Source organism: Clinocottus analis, unplaced genomic scaffold (assembly GCF_023055335.1).
Source record: "Clinocottus analis isolate CAN_PGR_092001 unplaced genomic scaffold, fCliAna1.0.p SCAF_21, whole genome shotgun sequence".
Lineage (NCBI taxonomy): Eukaryota > Metazoa > Chordata > Actinopteri > Perciformes > Cottidae > Clinocottus > Clinocottus analis.
Genome location: NW_027175943.1, coordinates 3,403,556 through 3,428,473, shown reverse-complemented (window position 1 = coordinate 3,428,473; position 24,918 = coordinate 3,403,556). Strand labels below are relative to the sequence as shown.

Below are 24,918 nucleotides of genomic sequence, written 5' to 3'. Positions count from 1 at the left end.
AGCCGAGGCCTGTTATGAGAACGTGGAGGCCGCACAGCCCCCCCGCCCGACCAGCAGCCCGACCATCAGCCCGAGAGAGGAGTCGGCGTCCGAGCAAAGTCTGGAAGTGAAGACCGTCTACGGCGTTTTATCCACCGTGACTTCCTCTCTGGGCAAAAGCGGTGGCGGCGGCGTAGGTACGGAACGACTCAAGGCGACACAAGAGACATCGACTTCACAGTATGTCACCCTGCAGGAGGAAGAGGAGGAGGAGGAGGAGGACATCAACACTTTGTACAGTGTGCTGCAAATGCCCAAAAAGTTACAAGACCCCCAATAGCCGAAGAGATGGACACAACAATATGCAATTATTTTGTACAGTGTTTTGGTTTTGTGGGATTTGTTTTTCGTTCAGTAGAGGTTTGACCTGTGTGACCCGAGTCACTGTGCAGGTAAATGAGAAATGTCCTCAGAGGACCACAAGGGGGAGCCACACTGAACCTGAACGAACCTGAACCTGAACAAGGCAAGTCCTCCTTTTGAGGTCTGGAGCTCAGGCTGCTGTAGAAATGTCCCAGGTTGTTACGTCAAGGCGAGCCATGAGGCACATTCTCCAAAAGCTGTAGTCCTCCCTCACCGATCACACTTTTGAACTTTTTTTAATTTTAGACTCATTACTGTCTTTGTCTTTTTTGCTAAAAATGATATCTGGCTTTGCTCAATATACCCGGGGTTCAATTCCTGGTAGCAATGTGCTCCAAAAGAATACAAATATCAGCTGAGGGTTCATATCCTGAGCGCTCACTAATGCATGTATCCAAAGCAAGGTGGGTTATTGCACCTGGTTCATCCAAGTGATACAGATTTCCAATACCTTATATGAAGTATACACAATTATGAACATTATATTGATACAAAATACATTACGTCTCACAGGCCAATGAGCTGCAGGCCTTTCTGTAAAATTAATGATTTGATCAAAGTCGGGAACTTGTATGTCCGATTTTCACAGACTTTTTATTCTGTTATAAAATAAATGCTTTACTTTCTACAATATCTTTATTACCTTTTATCTGTTGCACGTGATTAAAATGTCTACTTCTCAGAATTAAGACGTGTTTATCCGACATCTCGTGAACAGATTAGCTCTGGTGAGACTGTACAATAGAGAAAACTGCATGATTTAAGGTGATTGATTATGAGTTATTGATATATTCCTGATGTTAAAAATGATTATGAATATAAAAAATATGATGTGTTTATGTTGGTGTGCTGCAGCAAACTTAATGTTCCCGCTTCTGTAATTCACTTGTGTTTCTCAGAGAGAGTCATTCTGAAAAGCTGCAACACATTCCTGGTTTCTCTATATGTGTACAGGATATGGACTTTAATAATTCATCTTTACTAACGATATTAGCAGGGTCTATACCTGAGAGAAGGCTTTGGCTCTCTTCCCCTCCACTTCTGTTAATCTCACCATCTTTACTTGAGCACAGTAACTTCCTGTGGTTGAAGTCGTGACAACTTCACACCAAAATGTAACCATGAAGTAAAGACAAGTACAAATTCTGTGATGATATAGGCCTCAAGCTGAAGAACAAACATATTTTCATTTCTTATTTCGTCTCGGTTTGGTGAGAAAGAGCATGGATTACAAAGTGAGTATGACGCCTGAGTTTCATCTGCATCTTTAATATAATGTAGAATGCATAATGTTTATATCTTAGTTAGTTTATTAATTTTAAAAGCAAAACCTTTGAGTTCATGCAGCTGCCTTTACAGTAACATCAATAATGACGCTTTGCTGATATCATATATGTTGAAAGAAGATTGAAATATGTTTCTGTTATCAGACAATTTAAATATAATGATCTTCAGCCTCATGAGCATAAAATATGTTTACTTCCAACAGTCTGGCTGTTTGAGTTTTGTGTAAAAGGGAAGGAAGCAGACGCCGAGAACTCAGAAGCAGAAGTTCAAACTTCAGATCCAATTCATTTATGAAATTTGTCTTCTTTTTCTTTCTGCATTTCCTGATTTCTCACATTTGCTTCATACGTTTCTTTCTCTTCACACAAAGTAAAATCATTTCTCAGAAGCCGCGTGACAGAGTGAGTGAGGATGAGACGCACTGTAGTCTGTGTGCTGGGGCTTTTCTGTGAGTACTTTCTATGTTTAAATCATAGTTTTATAAATATAACTTCTTAATACCTGAAGTGAATAGTTTCTGTCAGTTTGACGATGAATGATGAAGTTTTAACTTTATTCCAGTGATGAATATTCTCCTCTACTGTGGACACGCTCAAGGTTTTATACAACTTTCTTTCTTTTTATATATTCACTCAAGACAATTCTCCACCTGTTGTCACTCTTTAACACTTTATATGTGTGTGATGTGTAGTTCATTTATGATGAATGCAACAAAGAAAACACATTTCACTCTTTGTGTTTGTTTCTAGATGTTTTGCTGTCTGTTGAACCAAACAAGTCCACTTTCTTTACTGGAGAGAATGTGACCTTCATATGTGACATAAGTATAGGAGAAGACTCTGGCTGGTATTACTCATTGTGGAAAGATGGTCTGTTTCTCTCCTACGTAACATACAAGAGATTAACATCACCACCTCTAACTCCAGGACACAGTGGTTCATATCAGTGTGTTGGTAATCACAGGACCTCAACAGGTGTGAGAAGAGAAAGTAATAAAGTCTCTCTAACTGTATCAGGTACGTGAACAGAGTTTTACCATCGTGAAGTTCACTAAAAACACTTATTTATTTATGAGCCGTGTTGATGAAATAAACAAAGTGTTAATATAATATAATGTCATAATTATGTATAAATGTTAACTAGTGTAAGATTTATGAACCTTAAAGTTTGATCACTGATGCTGTTTAGCAGCTGTAAAACCATACAATCCTTAACTTTATGTGAAGGACCATAAAGATATGAAGAAGATGGACATGGTTCAGACGCACAAGATATTTACATAATAATAATAATAATAATAATAATAATAATAATAATAATAATGAGACAAACTATGCAGATGAATATAGGACAACTCATTCTAGAAATGAGTCAGTGATTAATGAGAGATGACATTAATGTGTCAAACAGGGCAGGTGAGTGTGGCGCCTCCTTCAGGGGAAATGAACTCATCACTTAGTGAACCGTCATTTATTACAGGAAGAGTGACTTTGACATCTTCTTCTGTCTCCAACTTAATGTTAAATTATAATTATATTAAAAACATGAATTACTGATACCTTGAGACATTGTCAATTAAAAAAACCTGATTTACTAAAAGAAGGAACTAACTGTATTACAGATAAAGACGTGAAACTCCTGCTTCCTCCTTGTTAGAGGGAGAATCTGTGTTAAGTTAATTTAAACAAACAGCTTCAGTGGTTAATGAATGAAACATGAACATGGGTTCTGTTGATTTTCTTCAGTTTAATTTACCTCAAAAATATACAAAGATTCAGAAGTGAATAAATACTGTATTGTTTATTATTACTCAACAAACTAGAATAATTCACCAGCACAATAACAACCATTGTTGTGTTTTTGTTCTCATTAAAACAGAACGACCAACGGCCCGACTGAGCAAATACTCTCCTGTAGGGGGCCGTGTGACCATGACCTGCTCTGTGACATCATCATCACCTTCATCATCTGGTTGGAAATACTTCTGGTACAGAGGCAAGAAAACCTCTGAACCCATCAACACTGAAGATGTTGCTCTCCATCAAAATGGAAAAATCCGTGTCTCACAAGAAGGAGGAAGAGGAGTCTACTGGTGCAGAGGAGGAAGTGGAGACCCAGTTTACTACTCAGAGTACAGCGATCCAGTTGGTAAAGAACTACATTTGCGAGTCGATACGCAATACAACATGTAAATATAATATATAGAGTCTCTGTGATTAAAGATTAAGACGAACACAAACACACTTTGTTTTTCTAACTTTTCTCTTTGGGGCCTGATGATCATGAACAGTCACAAACAGAGCTGTTGTGACTCTGCAGCCCGACTGGCCTGAGATTTACTCTGGAGAGACGATCACTCTCACATGTGACATACAGGATGGAGGAGACGCTGAGTGGGAGTATCTATGGAGAACACCCGGACCTCAAAACCCAAGTGGCTTTATGATTAGAGCATCACACAGTGGAGACTACGAGTGTAGGGGCAAACTGAAAGATGAAAACTCTTTAACAGAATGGAGTGATGCTTTCACGTTTAAATTATCTATCGGTGAGTCATTGTTTAATTTTGCTGAATGTTAACAGAATATTTGTAATGTTAGTTTGGTATATATATTTAAAGACATCGTACCTTCACACCTGTATTACACATCTGGAGACAGAAAACATGATGGAGGTTAGAAGCGGTGCATGTAATCCACTGATGACTCATCATAACATGTCTTCCCAACAGGTGGACCTCAGCCTGTCCTCACTGTGTCTCCATCATGGCCGAGTCCTGGAGGCTCAGTAGCTCTGACCTGCAGTGTTGAACATCCATCTGCAGGATGGAGCTTCTTCTGGTACAAAGGCCAGAAAACCTCTAAACCCGTGATCACAAGAGAGGGTGTTCTTCTCCCAAATGAACAAATTGGTGACTCACAAGAAGGAGGAAGAGGAGTCTACTGGTGCAGAGGAGGAAGAGGAGACCCAGTTTACTACTCAGAGTACAGCGATCCAGTTGGTAAAGAATTACATTGGAGTGTTGATATAAAATACAACATGTATAAATAATACATATATAATCTGTAATTAAAGATGAAGACGAACACAAACACACTTTGTTTTTCTAACTTTTCTCTTTGGGGCCTGATGATCATGAACAGTCACAAACAGAGCTGTTGTGACTCTGCAGCCCGACTGGCCTGAGATTTACTCTGGAGAGACGATCACTCTCACATGTGACATACAGGATGGAGGAGACGCTGAGTGGGAGTATCTATGGAGAACACCACGCTCATACAGACCTCAAAACCCAAGTGGCTTCATGATTAGAGCATCACACAGTGGAGACTACAAGTGTAGGGGAAAACTGAAAGATGAAAACTCTTTTACAGAATGGAGTGATGCTTTCACGTTTAAATTATCTATCGGTGAGTCATTGTTTAATTTTGCTGAATGTTAACAGAATATTTGTAATGTTAGTTTGGTATATATATTTAAAGACATCGTACCTTCACACCTGTATTACACATCTGGAGACAGAAAACATGATGGAGGTTAGAAGCGGTGCATGTAATCCACTGATGACTCGTCATAACATGTCTTCCCAACAGGTGGACCTCAGCCTGTCCTCACTGTGTCTCCATCATGGCCGAGTCCTGGAGGCTCAGTAGCTCTGACCTGCAGTGTTGAACATCCATCTGCAGGATGGAGCTTCTTCTGGTATCAGCTTGTTCCTGAACGGTCAGACTACAGCTATGAGCTGCTACCTGGTAGCACCAAGGGGACTGAACAGGATTCCTACATTGTTCATGGACAGACACACACAGCAGGATATGTGTGCAGAGCTGCAAGAGGAGATCCAGTGTTTTACTCTCTGTATAGTGAACCTAAGTTCATCTGGTCTGGAGGTAGGTTTGTTCAGACTAATTGTTTCCTTCTCTCTTTCCCACAAACCTTAAAATACAGGTTTTAGATGTAATTTGTCTAGTTTTATATGGCTCCTTCTACATAAAGGTTCACAACTACACACTAGTCCGCATTAGTAAAGCATGAATAAACACTTCATTCATCATTTATAAACCATTATTCTCACATGTTTAATTATACATATAATAATTTATATATGCACTTTATAAATGTGCAATTTATGATTAATTCAGGTAGTTTCTACTCGTTAATTAAGTATTAGTTAAGTCTCTTGTGTGTTCTTCAGACTCTGGTTCAGCGTCTCTCTCAGTGAGTCCTGACAGATTGCAGCACTTCAGCAAAGAGTCACTGTCACTGAGCTGTGAGGGAAACGCTACTGAGTGGAGAGTGAGGAGGTTTTCTGAATTTGGCCACCTGACATCCTGTTCTGACTGGGGAACAATGACTGGATCTACATGCAACATGAACTCTAATGGGATTAGTGGAGTGTACTGGTGTGAGTCTGAAACAGGACAGTTCAGCAATGCAGCAAACATCACTATACAACGTGAGTTTTTATTTATTTAAAAGATATTTTACAATCAACATATGAAGTCATAGCTATCAATGCCATGTGTGCCAACACACTATGGTACACTCGTGCCACTGACGGGCATCACCCCCCTTCACTCACTCAGCTACTTTATGAATCTGTTTAACAAATAAACAATTATGTAAATGTCTTCTCATCATTATTCGTCAGCTTGTTCAACCAGCTGACTGTTTTTGATCTTTCTACAGGTGGTGATGTCATCCTGGTGAGCTCTGTCCGTCCTGTGACTGAGGGACATCCTGTCACTCTGAGCTGCAAGTTCAAGACAGAAAAGATTCTTCATAATGTGGATTTCTATAAAAATGGCAAACTCATCCCAAATCATACCAGCGGGCAGCTTTTTATCTCTGAGGTTACAAAGTCAGATGAAGGTTTTTATAAATGTAAAGGAAGTGATTCACCACAAAGTTTAAAGAGTTTGACGTCATCAGAGAGTTGGTTGTCAGTAAAATGTGAGTATGATTAAAAACTCTTTTAGAAGTTGGTTTAAACTATTTGTTTGTGTAACACATACTTGTGTATCTATTGATGATTCATGTGTTTGTGTATTTGTGTGTATTTTCTGAAGATGCTGCAGCAAGCTCTCCATTTCCCGTGCTGTTGGTTGTTGGTCTGGTTTGTGGAGTTTCACTGATTATTCTCCTGCTGCTGTTTCTGTATCGCTGCAGGAAGTCAAAAGGTGAGATCTTTTCCTTCTGATATGATTCACTACACTCTAAAAAGTTATACTCACAAATATAAATACATGTTCTGCATATAGAACAATTTTCATTTTAAAACCATGTAACAGCAAAAGTCTTTTTCTTCCAGGTTCCCGCCTCATGAGGTCGGTACAACTCTCTCTTCTCTCATTCTGAACATAACAGCAGTACTTTACACGTCCCTCATTGAATACACTGTATTTACTTCCTGTTCTGGCTCCACCAGGTCTCAGAGCACCAATCAGAGCGCAGCTACAGACCACATGACCAACCAGGATGAAACTCAAGACAATACATATGCTTCTCCTTGTCACAGTCAGCTTTCATCCTGATTCCTTTTAATAATGGATGATTAACTTTAAACCTGACTTTTCTATTTCTAGTTATCTGTTCAAGAAGATTACATCATTCATATAATATGGTTCAAATGACAGCTATATTTTTATTTTCACGGCTCTGTAGGTGATTCTTGTCTCTATGAAACAATCAGAGGCTCTGCAGAACGTGAACATGGTACAGTATGTACTGTGTGTTGATCACAGAGATGAGATTAAATGCAAAATATCTTAAATCAATACAAAAATCTTTATTTCAGATGAATCCATGCTCACATATTCTGTGATTGAGCTTAGGAACATTAAGAAGGGTGAGTGATTCATTTTGATGGTGAGAGTTAATAATGTAAATGCTCGTATGGCTCTTAAAGTGCAGGATTAGCTCATGATGCACTCCTCATATCTTTGTGACAGAGAGGAATAATGAATCGGACGAGATCGCTGTTTACTCGGATGTGAAGATGCCTTCAGCTGCAGGCAAGTACAAAAGAGCCTCCGAGAGTCTATATTTGGTATTTCATACTCACCCAGTGTCGTCAACAATAGTCAAAAACTATGAGCTTTTTCATAAATTCATCATTTCATTTTCCAGTATTTTTGTTTTAATATCTAACACTACTATGCAGTCACAAAATAAACATAACTGCATGTCACATTTAATACATCTTTATTAATCTATCCATCTATATGTAACTGAAAATGTGTCTTTTGTTTTAGACGACAATTTGAGTATAAACTATTCGGCCCAATATTGTAATACATTTTCTCGTGTTTTTCTATCAGTTTTGTTTTTAACTGGGGCATAAACAATATACAAATGCATCTTTCCATTCACAGGGAGCTCAAGATCTGCAGCAGCAGATGAAACTCTTTATTCTGAACTCAAACCAGCTCATGGTAATAATGCAACCATGATAAAACAATTTTTTTAACATATATAGTCAATAGTCCAGTGTCATGAAGAACCTTTCAGCCTATTTTTAATAACCGTTGCTCTCTATACATTCTTTTGTTCTTTTCCAGATCAATAAAGACGTCTGTATGTGGAGAAAAACAGTCAACATGAAAAACGAAAAAGAAAGTGTCTATACTTGCTGTTTTTTATTGTTTTTCATGTAATCCTTGTGCAGCTTTGCTCTATGAATAGCAGACAGTATTTTGTACAGTTAATCTATTACAAGATGATTTAAAAGAAATCATCAAATGGCTTTAATCTTATGTATTTTTAAGTTTGGTATCGGTTTTTTTCTACAATATGAGGTCAGCAGTGTCTTTAACTGCTTTTACTCTTTGTTCTTTACACACAAAATAATCTAATGGGCCGAAACACATTTGATATCAGAGGTTTTTAACTTTGCTGCACACATTTGTGTGATGATGTATATGAACCATCTGTGGTGAAAGAGCTCTGTACCATTCAAATGAAATATAACTACCTGTTCAATAAATGCATAAAGACATTAAATTGTTTCACATTTTATTTGTTTTCTCCAAAGGAGATTGAAAAGGTTCAATCCACAAAAACAACTGCAGGAGTTGAACATCTGTGTCTGTAATACACAAATATGACGCCAAATGCAGCTGTGATGTTTACGGATTTACTGTTTATTCAATATTCCTATTTAAACAAGACTCAAGTATATTTGCACTGACATCGACGGAGCGGGAAGTGACCATGTCAAAGTAAAACAGTAAGGAAACACACGGTGGTTATGCTCATAATAATAATGTACATATGACATATGAGCTCATAAGAGGTGTAACTACCTTTCTCCTCCAGTTTTCTGTTAGTCCTCCTCGTGTGCTTTCAAGCTTTAGAAATGCTAAATAATATTTACATTGTTGTGTTCTATTCACGTTTAATTAGATTAGAACATAACCAGGTCAAATACTTTACAAGCAAACAATAATTACACAAAAAGACAAGGACGTGGTTCTTCATGTTGTCGTCCATCCTGCTGGTTCTGTCCATGCAGATGTTTTATTGACCTGGAAGAAAAGAAATACATTTATTTTCTTTTATTTACTGTCGGTGTTGCATTTGACCTCTGGTGTCTCCTGGTGGGAGTAATAGAGAAAAACACTGAAAGTCGTAGTACAAAGTCTGTTGTACTCGTCTGTACCTGCAGCTGTTCCCATCATCACGTTGGAGTAAACGCTCTCCTCTGGTTCAGTATTCTTCCCTGTTAGAAGGAGCAGATGAACGCATGAAAAGACCATTTTCTCTCCTTTCTTTAAACATTGCTGGCTGATAAAATCATCTCAACTGTGGCTCTGTCAATCAGTCACTTCATCATCTGTTTCTAGTATTTCTATCATCTCTGTGATCAACACACAGTACATACTGTACCATGTTCAGCTTCTTCAGAGCCTCTCAATGTTTCATAGAGACAAGAATCACCTACAGAGCCGTGAAAACCAAGACAAGGTCATATCAGTCATTTCAACCACATTATATGAATTATGTCATCTTCTTAAACAGATAACCAGAAGTGGAAAAGTCAGGTTTAAATGAATGAGGATGAAAGCTGACCATGGAGAAGAGAAGCATATGTATTGTCTTGAGTTTCACCCTGGTTGGTCATGTGGTCTGTAGCTGCGCTCTGATTGGTGCTCTGAGACCTGGTGGAGCCAGAACAGGAAGTAAATACAGTGTATTCAATGAGGGACGTGTAAAGTACTGCTGTTATGTTCAGAATGAGAGAAGAGAGAGTTGTACCGACCTCATGAGGCGGGAACCTGGAAGAAAAAGACTTTTGCTGTTACATGGTTTTAAAATGAAAATTGTTCTATATGCAGAACATGTATTTATATTTGTGAGTATAACTTTTTAGAGTGTAGTGAATCATATCAGAAGGAAAAGATCTCACCTTTTGACTTCCTGCAGCGATACAGAAACAGCAGCAGGAGAATAATCAGTGAAACTCCACAAACCAGACCAACAACCAACAGCACGGGAAATGGAGAGCTTGCTGCAGCATCTTCAGAAACTACACACAAATACACAAACACATGAATCATCAATAGATACACAAGTATGTGTTACACAAACAAATAGTTTAAACCAACTTCTAATACAGTTTGTAATCATACTCACATTTTACTGACAACCAACTCGCTGATGACGTCAAACTCTTTAAACTTTGTGGTGAATCACTTCCTTTACATTTATAAAAACCTTCATCTGACTTTGTAACCTCAGAGATAAAAAGCTGCCCGCTGGTATGATTTGGGATGAGTTTGCCATTTTTATAGAAATCCACATTATGAAGAATCTTTTCTGTCTTGAACTTGCAGCTCAGAGTGACAGGATGTCCCTCAGTCACAGGATGGACAGAGCTCACCAGGATGACATCACCACCTGTAAAAAGATCAAAAACAGTCAGCCGGTTGAACAAGCTGACGAATAATGATGAGCAGACATTTACATAATTGTTTATTTGTTAAACAGATTCATAAAGTAGCTGAGTGAGTGAAGGGGGGTGATGCCCGTCAGTGGCACGAGTGTACCATAGTGTGTTGGCACACATGGCATTGATAGCTATGACTTCATATGTTGATTGTAAAATATCTTTTAAATAAATAAAAACTCACTCTGTATAGTGATGTTTGCTGCATTGCTGAACTGTCCTGTTTCAGACTCACACCAGTGCACTCCACTAAACCAGTAACGGTCCATGTTGCATGTAGATCCAGTCATTGTTCCCCAGTCAGAACAGGATGACAGGCGGTCAGGTTTAGTAAACCTCCTCACTCTCCACTCAGTAGCGTTTCCCTCACAGCTCAGTGACAGTGACTCTTTTCTGAAGTGCTGCAATCTGTCAGGACTCACTGAGAGAGACGCTGAACCAGAGTCTGAAGAACACACAAGGAACGAGTATAACTACCTGAATTAATCATAAAATGCAGGTTTAAAACTAAATTATTATATGTATAAATAAACGTGTTGGAATAATGGTTTATAAATGATGAATGAAGTGTTTATTCATGCTTTATTCATGATAAATATTGTGTAGTTATGAACCTTTATGTAGAAGGAGCCATATCAAACTAGACAAATTACATCTAAAACCTGTATTTTAAGGTTTGTGGGAAAGAGAGAAGGAAACAATTAGTCTGAACAAACCTACCTCCAGACCAGATGAACTTAGGTTTACTATACAGAGAGTAAAACACTGGATCTCCTCTTGCAGCTCTGCACACATATCCTGCTGTGTGTGTCTGTCCATGAACAATGTAGGAATCCTGTTCAGTCCCCTTGGTGCTACCAGGTAGCGGCTCATAGCTGTAGTCTGACCGTTTAGGAACAAGCTGATACCAGAAGAAGCTCCATCCTGCAGATGGATGTTCAACACTGCAGGTCAGAGCTACTGAGCCTCCAGGACTCGGCCATGATGGAGACACAGTGAGGACAGGCTGAGGTCCACCTGTTGGGAAGACATGTTATGACGAGTCATCAGTGGATTACATGCACCGCTTCTAACCTCCATCATGTTTTCTGTCTCCAGATGTGTAATACAGGTGTGAAGGTACGATGTCTTTAATAGTATTAACCAAACTAACATTAAATATATTCTGTTAACATTTAGTCAAATACAAACCATGACTTACTGGCTTTTATTGTGAAAGCATCACTCCATTCTGTAAAAGAGTTTTCATCTTTCAGTTTTCCCCTACACTTGTAGTCTCCACTGTGTGATGGTTTAATCATGGAGCGTTTTGGGTTTTGAGGTCTGTATGAGCGTGGTGTTCTCCATAGATACTCCCACTCAGCGTCTCCTCCATCCTGTATGTCACATGTGAGAGTGATCGTCTCTCCAGAGTAAATCTCAGGCCAGTCGGGCTGCAGAGTCACAACAGCTCTGTTTGTGACTGTTCATGATCATCAGGCCCCAAAGAGAAAAGTTAGAAAAACAAAGTGTGTTTGTGTTCGTCTTAATCTTTAATCACAGATTATATATGTATTATTTATACATGTTGTATTTTATATCAACACTCCAATTTAGTTCTTTACCAACTGGATCGCTGTACTCTGAGTAGTAAACTGGGTCTCCTCTTCCTCCTCTGCACCAGTAGACTCCTCCTCTTCCTCCTTCTTGTGAGTCACCAATTAGTTCATTTATGAGGAAAATATTGTCTGTCGTGATCACGGGTTTAGAGGTTTTCTGGCCTTTGTACCAGAAGAAGCTCCATCCTGCAGATGGATGTTCAACACTGCAGGTCAGAGCTACTGAGCCTCCAGGACTCGGCCATGATGGAGACACAGTGAGGACAGGCTGAGGTCCACCTGTTGGGAAGACATGTTATGACGAGTCATCAGTGGATTGGTTGGAGACCCCGGGTAAGACTCAGAACAATCTGGAGGGATTATATCTCCCATGAGTTGGTAAATGTTGCGTGTGAGAGGGAAGCCTGAACCAGCCTGCTGGACCTGCTGCCACCGCGACCCGACCCCGGGAAAGAGGATGAAAATGGATGGATGAATGTTTTATAATGTAAATGTCTTCACGTAAACAGCTGAATCCTGCACAGCTTTCTTAGTTTTTCATTTTAATGATCAAGATGATGTAATAATTGGTCCTTTACACAAACCTGAGGGTCACACAGTTATACAGCTGCCTAAACAGCATCAGTGGTCAAACTTTAAGGTTTATGAATCTTACATCAGTTAACATTTATACATTATCACTAGATTATATTAGACAGGTTTAATACATGAACACGGCTCATGAATAAAGAAGTACTTTGAGTGAACTTGGTCATGATGGTTAAACTCTGTTCACTTACCTGACACCGTTAGAGAGAGTGTATTGCTTTCCCTTCTCATCGATATGAGGAGCTGGAACTCTGCAACACACTGATATGCACCACTGTGTTCTGGAGTTAGAGACGGTGATGTCATTCTCTTATTTTTCCCTTTGGAGAGAAATGTTTGACCATCTTTCCTGATTGAGTAAAACCACAAATTGTGTTCTTCTTTCCTTGTGTCACATATGAAGGTCACAGACTCTCCAGTAAAGAAAGTGGACCAGTTTGGTTCAACGGACAGCAAAACATCTAGAAACAAACCGAAAACACAAAGAGAAAAATCTGTTTGTTTTTTTAATGTATTCATCATAAATGAACTACACAGGACACACACACATATAGTGTGTTAAAGAGTGACAATAGGTGGAGAATTGTCTTGCGTAAAATTATAAAAAGAAAGAAAGTTGTATAAAACCTTGAGCGTGTCCACAGTAGAGGAGAATATTCATCACTGGAATAAAGTTAAAACTACATCATTCATCATCAAACTGAAATTTTAGGCATTGTAAGGTTTTCCTTCTAAAACTAAGATTTAAACATAGAAAGTACTCACAGAAAAGCCCCAGCACACAAACTACAGTGAGTCCCATCCTCCCATCCACACTCGCTGTGGTCCTCTGCTTCTGAAAGGCTTTTACTTTGTGTGAAAAAGCTTGAAATGTATGAAACAAATGGAGAAATCAGGAAATGCAGAAAAAAGAAGACAAATCTCATGAATCTGAAGTTTTAACTTCTGCTTCTGAGTTCACTGCGTCTGTTTACTTCCCTTTTACACAAAACTCAAACAACTAGACAGTTGTAACACAACATATTGTAAATGCTCATAAAGCTGAAGATCATTCAATTTATATCACGTGATGATGGGTCTCCTTTCTACATCTATCATTATTGATGTTACTGTAGAGGCAGCTGCATAAAGTCAAAGGTTAACGAATGAATAAACTACCTACATACATTATGCATTATATTAAAGATGGAGATGTAACTCAGGTGGAATCATCACTTTGTAATCCATGGTCTTTCTCACCAAACTGGGAGAATATATGAAATGAAAATATGTTTGTTCTTCAGGTTGTATTTCAAAATTGTCGGCTTATCGCATCACAGAATGTCTTTTCCTTTATGGTGAAATTCTGGTATCTTTTGTCACGATTTCACCCAGTGGAAGTGACTCTGCATGAGTAAACTGAAGTCCCGTCCTCACGTCCACACTCGCTGGTCCTCTGCTTCTGAACGGCTTTTCTAGCTTTTACAGCAAAGATTGAAAGTGCAGCATTGGATTGAACGTTTTCTCCACGTTCTTCTTTTTCCTTTCCTTTGACAAGAAGCTCACACAACTGGTTTGACCACAGCACTCTTTCATCAGATATCTCTGGAATAAGACCGGTGAATAAAGCATCCCATAAACAAACCTACTTGTAACAGTTAGCGTTGCATTTTAATCCCTCTATGTAATATTTTATTACACATCTTTGTGTTTGCATGCACGGTACATCCTGTGTGTGTCTCTGACGCTCTCCAGAGTAATTGTGATAAGAAGGAAATGTGGTGATGATGAAATTTTTAAATTTCAAATGATTTGGATCCACTCTTTGCCAAATCTCTCCTTCAAAATATAAGCTGTCAATCATCCAACTATAGTACATGAAAAGTGTCTCAAATCACTGAGTTGGTAACGCTCTCTTCTCAACTTGAACTTTCTTGTAACATTTACTTTATTTCACCATCTATTGAAGGCCGACCCAGCGTCTGAGCACCAATCAGGGCTCTGCTCCAGTCAACCACAACAACACACAACAGCAGCCTCCTCTTTGTATATGTATGCATTGTATATCTTAAATAAAACATTAAAGAAATTAGGTGCAAAATACTAATTATCAAATGCATGTTTATATACACAACTGGGAAAGTGGGACAGAAAAAAAAGTCTTGAAACGCATCACAGATCCAGAGTGGCTGGAGCATGTTAGACAACACCTATCATAAACAAAACACGCTTTTTTAATACTTCATATGAGATGTTCTTTGACATTAACTTCCTGCGCCATCAAACAACAAAAAGTGTGCACCTGTCGACTTAAAGTTGAGGTCAACGTGTTCATGTGTGTGAGTTTATTCTGCAGAGTCTTTGTGAAAGTCGTGGTTTGTATTTAAGTCTTTAATTGTTACACAACAGCAAACACATTTGCCAATAATACAAGTCTACCTTTTTAAAACATCCATTGTCGTTTTGAAAATGTAACAATGTGAAGACCTTTCAAGTAAAACTGAATATTACTAAAGCAATATGTATTGTCTTTAAATGATGTGCTAATATAATAACTGAACAAAATACTGTCTCATAGAAGGAAAGAATTAGTCCACACAATAATTACACAAAAAGACAAGGACGTGGTTCTTCATGTTGTCGTCCATCCTGCTGGTTCTGTCCATGCAGATGTTTTATTGACCTGGAAGAAAATAAATACATTTATTTTCTTTTATTTACTGTCGGTGTTGCATTTGACCTCTGGTGTCTCCTGGTGGGAGTAATAGAGAAAAACACTGAAAGTCGTAGTACAAAGTCTGTTGTACTCGTCTGTACCTGCAGCTGTTCCCATCGTCACGTTGGAGTAAACGCTCTCCTCTGGTTCAGTATTCTTCCCTGTTAGAAGGAGCAGATGAACGCATGAAAAGACCATTTTCTCTCCTTTCTTTAAACAATGCTGGCTGAGAAAATCATCTCAACTAAGGCATTTTATTCTCCTGACATAAAATAAAAAGTACTCAGTCAATACATTTAAGCTTAACCAAATAATCTGTGACATCCTAGATATTTACTTTTTTAATGTTAAGGTATTGTCACTCAGTCACTTCATCATCTGTTTCTAGTATTTCTATCATCTCTGTGATCAACACACAGTACATACTGTACCATGTTCAGCTTCTTCAGAGCCTCTGATTGTTTCATAGAGACAAGAATCACCTACAGAGCCGTGAAAACCAAGACAATGTCATATCAGTCTTTTCACACATTATATGAATTATGTCATCTTCTTAAACAGATAACCAGAAATGGAAAAGTCAGGTTTAAAGTTGATTACACATTATTAAAATGAATGAGGATGAAAGCTGACCATGGAGAAGAGAAGCATATGTATTGTCTTGAGTTTCACCCTGGTTGGTCATGTGGTCTGTAGCTGCGCTCTGATTGGTGCTCTGAGACCTGGTGGAGCCAGAACAGGAAGTAAATACAGTGTATTCAATGAGGAACGTGTAAAGTACTGCTGTTATGTTCAGAATGAGAGAAGAGAGAGTTGTACCGACCTCATGAGGCGGGAACCTGGAAGAAAAAGACTTTTGCTGTTACATGGTTTTAAAATGAAAATTGTTCTATATGCAGAACATGTATTTATATTTGTGAGTATAACTTTTTAGAGTGTAGTGAATCATATCAGAAGGAAAAGATCTCACCTTTTGACTTCCTGCAGCGATACAGAAACAGCAGCAGGAGAATAATCAGTGAAACTCCACAAACCAGACCAACAACCAACAGCACGGGAAATGGAGAGCTTGCTGCAGCATCTTCAGAAAATACACACAAATACACAAACACATGAATCATCAATAGATACACAAGTATGTGTTACACAAACAAATAGTTTAAACCAACTTCTAATACAGTTTGTAATCATACTCACATTTTACTGACAACCAACTCTCTGATGACGTCAAACTCTTTAAACTTTGTGGTGAATCACTTCCTTTACATTTATAAAAACCTTCATCTGACTTTGTAACCTCAGAGATAAAAAGCTGCCCGCTGGTATGATTTGGGATGAGTTTGCCATTTTTATAGAAATCCACATTATGAAGAATCTTTTCTGTCTTGAACTTGCAGCTCAGAGTGACAGGATGTCCCTCAGTCACAGGATGGACAGAGCTCACCAGGATGACATCACCACCTGTAGAAAGATCAAAAACAGTCAGCTGGTTGAACAAGCTGACGAATGACAGAACGGTCTAAAAAAACAAAAACTGGAAGAGTCAAGCTGAGACAGATAACTCTACACATGGTTTAACAAACATGGTGGATGTCTGTAGTCATAAAGACGACACAAAGAAAGATTGTTGAATTGTTTGTTAGAAGAGATATTGAATCAAACTCATTATGAGGATAAGTTTGTTTAATACGTCTATTAACCAAACTTACTTTCATGATAAATCAACCTGTAAATGTCAAAACGTTATAATAGAATATTGAAATATGTTTTTGTAAAATAGCTCACGTTGTATAGTGATGTTTGCTGCATTGCTGAACTGTCCTGTTTCAGACTCACACCAGTACACTCCACTAAACCCATTAGAGTCCATGTTGCATGTAGATCCAGTCATTGTTCCCCAGTCAGAACAGGATGACAGGCGGTCAGGTTTAGTAAACCTCTTCACTCTCCACTCAGTAGCGTTTCCCTCACAGCTCAGTGACAGTGACTCTTTGCTGAAGTGCTGCAATCTGTCAGGACTCACTGAGAGAGACGCTGAACCAGAGTCTGAAGAACACACAAGGAGACAAAAACGTAATGTAGTTAACAATGTCACACACGGTGTGTGTGAAGATGAAAAAGAGGGTCCAGAGAGTCACTGATGTTAAAATGTCGTCCAATCCAGCAGCAGAATCATCCAACAACATGATCCTGTTCTCCAGAGAATTTTGATGCTGTTTGAGGGAAAACGTCACCACAATAATTAAATTTCTTTCTCTGTGCAGGAACAAACCTACCTCCAGACCAGATGAACTTAGGTTCACTATACAGAGAGTAAAACACTGGATCTCCTCTTGCAGCTCTGCACACATATCCTGCTGTGTGTGTCTGTCCATGAACAATGTAGGAATCCTGTTCAGTCCCCTTGGTGCTACCAGGTAGCGGCTCATAGCTGTAGTCTGACCGTTTAGGAACAAGCTGATACCAGAAGAAGCTCCATCCTGCAGATGGATGTTCAACACTGCAGGTCAGAGCTACTGAGCCTCCAGGACTCGGCCATGATGGAGACACAGTGAGGACAGGCTGAGGTCCACCTGTTGGGAAGACATGTTATGATGAGTCATCAGTGGATTACATGCACCGCTTCTAACCTCCATCATGTTTTCTGTCTCCAGATTTGTAAAATATATGAACCAAACTAACATTTTGAATATTCTGTTTACTTTCTGCAAAATAAAACAACGACTTACTGGGAGATAATTTTATTGTGAAAGCATCACTCCATTCTGTTACAGAGTTTTCATATTTCAGTTTGCCCCTACACCAGTATTCTCCACTGTGTGATGGTTTAATCATAAAGCCACTTGGGTTTTGAGGTCCGGGTGTACTCCATAGATACTCCCACTCAGCGTCTCCTCCATCCTGTATGTCACATGTGAGAGTGATCGTCTCTCCAGAGTAAATCTCAGGCCAGTCGGGCTGCAGAGTCACAACAGCTCTGTTTGTGACTGTTCATGATCATCAGGCCCCAAAGAGAAAAGTTAGAAAAACAAAGTGTGTTTGTGTTCGTCTTAATCTTTAATTACAATCTTTGTATTTACATGTTGTATTGTATATCAACTGGCCAATGTAGTTCTTTACCAACTGGATCGCTGTACTCTGAGTAGTAAACTGGGTCTCCACTTCCTCCTCTGCACCAGTAGACTCCTCCTCCTCCTCTTCCTCCTTGTGAGACACGGATTTCTCCATTTTGATGGAGAGCAACATCTTCAGTGTTGATGGGTTCAGAGGTTTTCTTGCCTCTGTACCAGAAGTATTTCCAACCAGATGATGAAGGTGATGATGATGTCACAGAGCAGGTCATGGTCACACGGCCCACTGCAGGAGAGTATTTGCTCAGTCGGGCCGTTGGTCGTTCTGTTTTAATGAGAACAAAAACACAACAATGGTTGTTATTGTGCTGGTGAATTATTCTAGTTTGTTGTGGTTTCTAAATCTTAGATTCGTTACCATTTATACATTATTATGACATTATATAATATTCGTATTTTGTCAAACAGGTTTACTATATTAACACATCTCTGTTCACGTACCTAATACAGTTAGAGAGACTTTATTACTTTCTATCATAACAGCTGGTGAGCTCTTGTGAGCCGCAACACACTGATACTGATGACCGCTGTGTTCTGGAGTTAGAGGTTGTGTAAATCTCCTTTTTGGGCTGTTGGGGGGAAATGTATGACCATCCCTCCTGATTGCGTAATACCAGTCAGGGTCTTCTCCTTCCTTCATGTCACATATGAAGGTCACAGACTCTCCAGTAAAGAAAGTGTACCTGTTTGGTTCAATGGACAGCAACATATCTAGAAACAAACACAAAGAGTGAAATGTGTTTTGTTTTTTTGTCTTCATTATAAATGAACTAAACAGGACACACAAATATAAAGTGTGAAAGAGTGACAACAGCTGAAGAATTGTCTTGAGTGAATATATAAAAAGAAAGAAAGTTGTATAAAACCTTGAGCGTGTCCACAGTAGAGGAGAATATTCATCACTGGAATAAAGTTAAAACTTCATCATTCATCATCAAACTGACAGAAACTATTCACTTCAGATATTTAAAAGGTTTTCTCTATAAAACTATGATTTAAATATAGAAAGTACTCACAGAGAAGCCCCAGCACACAGACTACAGTGCGTCCCATCCTCACACCAACACTCGCTCTGTCACGCCGCTTCTGAAAGACTTTTGGAGCTTTTACACTTTGAGCAACGTTTGAATCTGCAGCTCTGGACGTTTCCTCCACCTTCTTCTTCTTCTTCTTCCTTCCCTTTGACACAAAGCTCACACAACTACACTGGTTTGACACAACACAGTGTTAGCACATCTTCTAAACAAAAAGACTTCCATAAACACACTTACCTTATATTTTTGTATATAATATTTTATATTCCCACTGCTGTTGCCTGTATTGTGATGTGTGTTGTGTACATATCTTTGTATGCATGCACGCTACATCCTGTATGTGTCTCTAACGCTCTCCAGAGTAAATGTGATAAGAAGGAAATGTGGTGAAATGTCATATTGTCAGAAGGAAAACACACACTTCCTCTGGTATCAGGTCGATATCAGAGAAAGTTGTAAAAAGCTGCACAATGATGCAGTTTATTTCATTTAAAATTATTTGGATCCACTCTTTTCCACGTCGTCCTTTCACAATCAAAGTTGCCAATTATCCAACTATAGTGGAAAGGTGTCTCAAACCACTGAGTTGTCTTCAATTTTTATACAACAGCAAAACATATACTAAAAGTTCACCTTTATAAAACATCCATTGTTGCTTTGAAAATGTTCATTCACTAAATATATCTTCAACTTCTGTCACTCTTGATCATTTCCATGTGTCGTGGTTTGCTCCTCATCCGTTTCACATTTCAACATCGAGCAACAGCTTCAGTAGTTAATACAGGACTCTATATATATAGACTTTAAGAATTACACAATATCATATTAACATTGCTGTGATCTATTCCTGTTTAATTATACTTAAACTTGACCCGGTCAAATACTATTTCAAGGGAAAGATACAACTGTGGGACGGCTTTAAGACACTTAACTAGAGTGTAGTAGGTTATTTAAACTTTAAAGGACCTTTTTACCCCTTTTTTAACATGAATCTTATGAATGTAATGTGGAGCATGTGGAAATGTGTTCTTTGTAATCTTATCTAATAATAATTTGTGTCAGAAACACTGCTGGCAGCTTAATGCTGGAAGTTTATTGATGCATAAAAAGGACAAACATCACAAAACAAACTAAATCCATGCAGGAGGAACCAAAATACATACAGCACCTCCCAGTAAACACTCAATCCTAATATTGTATTTATGATATATAAAAATATGAAGACGTGTCACAAAGTAAAACTGAATATTATTGTCTTTAAATGATGTGATAATAGGTTAACTGAACAAAAGACTGTCTCATAGAAGGAAAGAAGACGTTTACACAATATTTACACAAAAAGACAAGGACGTGGTTTTTCATGTTGTCGTCCATCCGGCTGGTTCTGTCCATGCAGATGTTTTATTGACCTGGAAGTACACAAATGAAAAATTGATTTACGGTGATTTAAGAGTTAAAGGCGCTGAATATTCTGTAATACAGTTATGTATTGTGTTGGCAACTCATTTTTGTGATATCAGAACATCATGCACTAACATCAGAAGGAAAAGATCTCACCTTCTGACTTCCTGCAGCAATACACAGACAGCAGGAGGAGAATAATCAGTGAAACTCCACAAACCAGACCAACAAACAACAGCACGGGAAATGGAGAGCTTGCTGCAGCACATTCAGAAAGTACACACAAACACACAAACATCCTCAATAGATACACGCAAACATGCATGACACTTTACACACAACCTTCTTTTGTTTGAACTTTATCTCAAATATAGTTCAGAGACGTCATCGCTCTGCTTCACTCTCACAACGCTGCATGTCTGCAGCTCCTTGGTATGAACACTACTTACGTTTCATTCTCAGTTTTATCGGTTCAGACTCTTCGTCGTCAAATTTACACTTGTAAAAGCTCCCGTCTGCCTTCAGAGAAATGCTCGTGGTGTTTGGAGGGTTTGTGTCCATTTCAATCAGTGATCCGTCTCTGTAGAAAACAGCATTCTTCTCCTTTCTCTTATTTCGATGTCGACAGTGAAGAGTCACTGATTCTCCTTCAGGCACGGAGGCAGCAGGAGTTTCTAGGACCACGTCTTTACCTGTAGCACAGTTAGTTTTTGTTTTAGTCAATCAGTTTAATTAACAATGCTACAAGACATCAGTGATTTATGTTATTAACATGAATATAATTTAAGTTGGAGACAGAAGAAGATGTCAAAGTCACTCTTCCTGTAATAAATGACGGTTCACTAAGTGATGAGTTCATTTCCCCTGAAGGAGGCGCCAATGAATCTCATGTTAGTTAACATTTATACATTATAATTACATTATATTGTATTAACACTGTGTCAGACAGGTTTATTATATCAACATCACTCATAAATGAATGAGTGTTTTTAGTGAACTTCATGATGGTAAAACTCTGTTCACGTACCTGATACAGTTAGAGAGACTTTATTACTTTCTATCATAACAGCTGGTGAGCTCTTGTGAGCCGCAACACACTGATACTGACGACCGCTGTGTTCTGGAGTTAGAGATTGAGGAAATCTTCTTTTTGGGCTGTTGGGGGGAAATGTATGACCATCCCTCTGAAGTGAGTAATACCAGTCAGCATGTCTTCCTTTCCGTATGTCACACCTGAAGGTCACGTTCTCTCCAGTAAAGAAAGTGGACCAGTTTGGCTCAATGGACAACAAAACATCTAGAAACACAAAGAGTGAAATGTGTTTTGTTTTTAAAATTCAACATAAACTAACTTAAACAGGACACATCAATATAACGTGTTAAAGAGGTGGAGAATTGTCTTGAGTGAATATATAAAAAGAAAGAAAGTTGTATAAAACCTTGAGCGTGTCCACAGTAGAGGAGAATATTCATCACTGGAATAAAGTTAAAACTTCATCATTCATCGTCAAACTGACAGAAACTATTCACTTCAGGTATTCTCTATAAAACTATGATTTAAATATAGAAAGTACTCACAGAAAAGCCCCAGCACACAGACTACAGTGCGTCTCATCCTCACACCAACACTCGCTCTGGTCCTCTGCTTCTGAAAGGCGTTTTCTCCTCCACCTTCTTCTTCTTCTTCCTTCCCTTTGACACAAAGCTCACACAACTACACTTGTTTGACACAACACACTTTTAGCGGATATTTTAAACATATCTGTTAGTACTATTGTATATTCCTACTGCTGTTGCCTGTATTGTGATGTGTGTTGTGTACATATCTTTTATGCACGCTACATCCTGTGTGTGTCTCTAACGCTCTCCAGAGTAAAAGTGATAAGAAGGAAATGTGGTGAAAAGTTGTGTTGTCTGAAGGAAAACACACACTTCCTCTGGTATCAGGTTGATATCAGAGAAAGTTGGAGGAGGCTGCACAATGATGCAGTTTTTAATTTAAAATTATTTGGATCCTTTGCTTTCCTTTGGAAGACATGTTATGACGAGTCATCAGTGGATTACATGCACCGCTTCTAACCTCCATCATGTTTTCTGTCTCCAGATGTGTAATACAGGTGTGAAGGTACGATGTCTTTAAATATATATACCAAACTAACATTTCAAATATTCTAACATTTAGTAAATGACTAATTTTGACTTACTGGCTTTTATTGTGAAAGCATCACTCCATTCTGTTGAAGAGGTTTTATTTTTCAGTTTTCCCCTACACTCGTAGTCTCCACTGTGTGATGCTCTAATCATGGAGCGTCTTAGGTTTTGAGGTCTGTATGAGCGTGGTGTTCTCCATAGATACTCCCACTCAGCGTCTCCTCCATCCTGTATGTCACATGTGAGAGTGATCGTCTCTCCAGAGTAAATCTCAGGCCAGTCGGGCTGCAGAGTCACAACAGCTGTGTTTGTGACTGTTCATGATCATCAGGCCCCAAAGAGAAAAGTTAGAAAAACAAAGTGTGTTTGTGTTCGTCTTCATCTTTAATCACAGAGACTCTATATAATATATATGTATTGCATATCAACACTCCAATGTAGTTCTTTACCAACTGGATCGCTGTACTCTGAGTAGTAAACTGGGTCTCCTCTTCCTCCTCTGCACCAGTAGACTCCTCCTCCTTGTGAGAAATGAATTTGTCCATTTGGAAGGAGAGCATAGTCTTGCCAATTCAGGAGTTCAGACGTTTTCCGGCCTCTGTACCAGAAGTATTTCCAACCAGATGATGAAGGTGATGATGATGTCACAGGTCAGGGTCACACGGCCCCCTGCAGGAGAACCTTTGCTCAGTCGGGCCGTTGGTCGTTCTGTTTTAATGAGAACAAAAACACAACAGTGGTTGTTATTGTGAACCAAACACTGATTAATTAAAGTCAGTACAAACTTACTTCTAAAAATGGATGACACGTTGCACACAACCGTCTTTTGTTTTAACTTTATCTCAAATATAGTTCAGAGACGTCATCGCTCTGCTTCACTCTCACAACGCTGCATGTCTGCAGCTCCTTGGTATGAACACTACTTACGTCTCATTCTCAGTTTTATAGGTTCAGATTCTTCGTCGTCAAATTTACACTTGTAAGAGCTATTTAGATTTTCACATGCACTTCCATAATTACAGTCTGTTAATTATGTACGGTATCTGTCCACACACAGCTGAAAGCTGAATTACATAACTTAGTACATGTTAAGGCTACATTTTAGTGTTGTGCTCGTTGTATTTATATACAGCTGTTACCGTCATGATTTGAGTTTCTGTTTCATGTTTTATTTTGTAGTCCTGTGTCCTCTGTGTCTCTGCACTTCCTGCGCTGGTGATTGTCTGGGTTTGTCTGTCTACCTGGTTCTTGATTGTGTATTCGCTGCACCTGTGCGGCCCTCGTTGTGTGCACCTGTTGCTCGTTACCTCCTCTTGTATTTAAACCTCGTTTGTCTCCTGACTCCTTGTCGGCTTAAACTGTGTCCTTGTTCCTGGGGGTTTCCTACTTGGTCTGTTTTTGAGAAGCCTTTTTGTTTGAGTTAAATATTTTAACTGTTTTACGGCGTTCGGGTCCAACTTCCTCCACTCCCTGACAGTTACTCACCAATCTGGAATTAAATTGAAGTAACATCGTTTTATTTATCTACATCCACTTTGGCGTATTTGTTAAGTAGTCTTTCGAACCCATTTAAATTAAATGTTTCAACAACCTTTTCAGACACGTAGTTCAGATTTTTCTCACAATGTTTGCAATCAACTGGTCATCTTCTTCCTCATTTAAAAATCACACAAAAAAACAGCAC

At 38.8% G+C, this 24,918-nt stretch overlaps 3 protein-coding genes across 3 annotated transcripts in view; 2 read left to right on the top strand and 1 right to left on the bottom strand.

Annotated features, from left to right (window-relative positions):
• Positions 1 to 1,025, top strand: part of si:ch1073-220m6.1 (uncharacterized) — a 3,268-nt gene extending 2,243 nt beyond the window's left edge. Inside the window, exon 5 of the mRNA XM_068587613.1 lies at positions 1 to 1,025. This exon is cut by the window's left edge and continues 95 nt beyond it. Coding sequence (XP_068443714.1) covers positions 1 to 319 — 319 coding nt within the window. The 3' untranslated portion in view covers positions 320 to 1,025.
• A 1,611-nt stretch (positions 1,026 to 2,636) lies between these two features.
• Positions 2,637 to 8,294, top strand: LOC137792373 (Fc receptor-like protein 5). Its single transcript, XM_068588033.1, has 16 exons — positions 2,637 to 2,705; positions 3,568 to 3,837; positions 3,980 to 4,237; positions 4,421 to 4,690; positions 4,833 to 5,099; positions 5,283 to 5,579; positions 5,885 to 6,145; positions 6,379 to 6,642; positions 6,759 to 6,869; positions 7,001 to 7,016; positions 7,118 to 7,206; positions 7,354 to 7,404; positions 7,487 to 7,537; positions 7,641 to 7,703; positions 8,064 to 8,123; positions 8,250 to 8,294. The coding sequence occupies exons 2-16, from the start codon at positions 3,621 to 3,623 to the stop codon at positions 8,255 to 8,257; spliced, it is 2,283 nt and encodes a 760-aa protein (XP_068444134.1). The 5' UTR covers positions 2,637 to 2,705; positions 3,568 to 3,620; the 3' UTR covers positions 8,258 to 8,294.
• Positions 8,295 to 8,736: 442 nt separating this feature from the next.
• LOC137792571 (Fc receptor-like protein 5) lies at positions 8,737 to 23,794 on the bottom strand. Its single transcript, XM_068588304.1, has 24 exons — positions 23,701 to 23,794; positions 23,354 to 23,536; positions 22,523 to 22,558; positions 22,111 to 22,380; positions 21,533 to 21,775; positions 18,638 to 18,913; positions 18,385 to 18,504; positions 17,303 to 17,563; positions 16,733 to 16,978; positions 16,488 to 16,598; positions 16,341 to 16,356; positions 16,151 to 16,239; positions 15,949 to 15,999; positions 15,619 to 15,678; positions 12,241 to 12,513; positions 11,838 to 12,098; positions 11,357 to 11,653; positions 10,821 to 11,081; positions 10,324 to 10,587; positions 10,097 to 10,216; positions 9,950 to 9,965; positions 9,799 to 9,848; positions 9,350 to 9,409; positions 8,737 to 8,753 (listed from the first exon to the last, which is right to left on the bottom strand). The coding sequence occupies exons 1-24, from the start codon at positions 23,792 to 23,794 to the stop codon at positions 8,737 to 8,739; spliced, it is 3,675 nt and encodes a 1,224-aa protein (XP_068444405.1).
• Positions 23,795 to 24,918: the final 1,124 nt, after the last annotated feature.

Excerpts from the sequence above, each read along its gene's own strand:
- LOC137792373 (XM_068588033.1), top strand. The coding sequence starts at position 3,621 with ATGACCTGCTCTGTGACATCATCATCACCTTCATCATCTGGTTGGAAA. Across the intron at positions 3,838-3,979 it reads AGAGTACAGCGATCCAGTTG|TCACAAACAGAGCTGTTGTG; the intron begins GTAAAGAACTAC and ends GATCATGAACAG. Across the intron at positions 5,580-5,884 it reads TAAGTTCATCTGGTCTGGAG|ACTCTGGTTCAGCGTCTCTC; the intron begins GTAGGTTTGTTC and ends TGTGTTCTTCAG.
- LOC137792571 (XM_068588304.1), bottom strand. The coding sequence starts at position 23,794 with ATGCTCTCCTTCCAAATGGACAAATTCATTTCTCACAAGGAGGAGGAG. Across the intron at positions 17,564-18,384 it reads TGAGTGGGAGTATCTATGGA|ACTCTGGTTCAGCGTCTCTC; the intron begins GTACACCCGGAC and ends TGTGTTCTTCAG. Across the intron at positions 11,082-11,356 it reads TAAGTTCATCTGGTCTGGAG|ACTCTGGTTCAGCGTCTCTC; the intron begins GTAGGTTTGTTC and ends TGTGTTCTTCAG.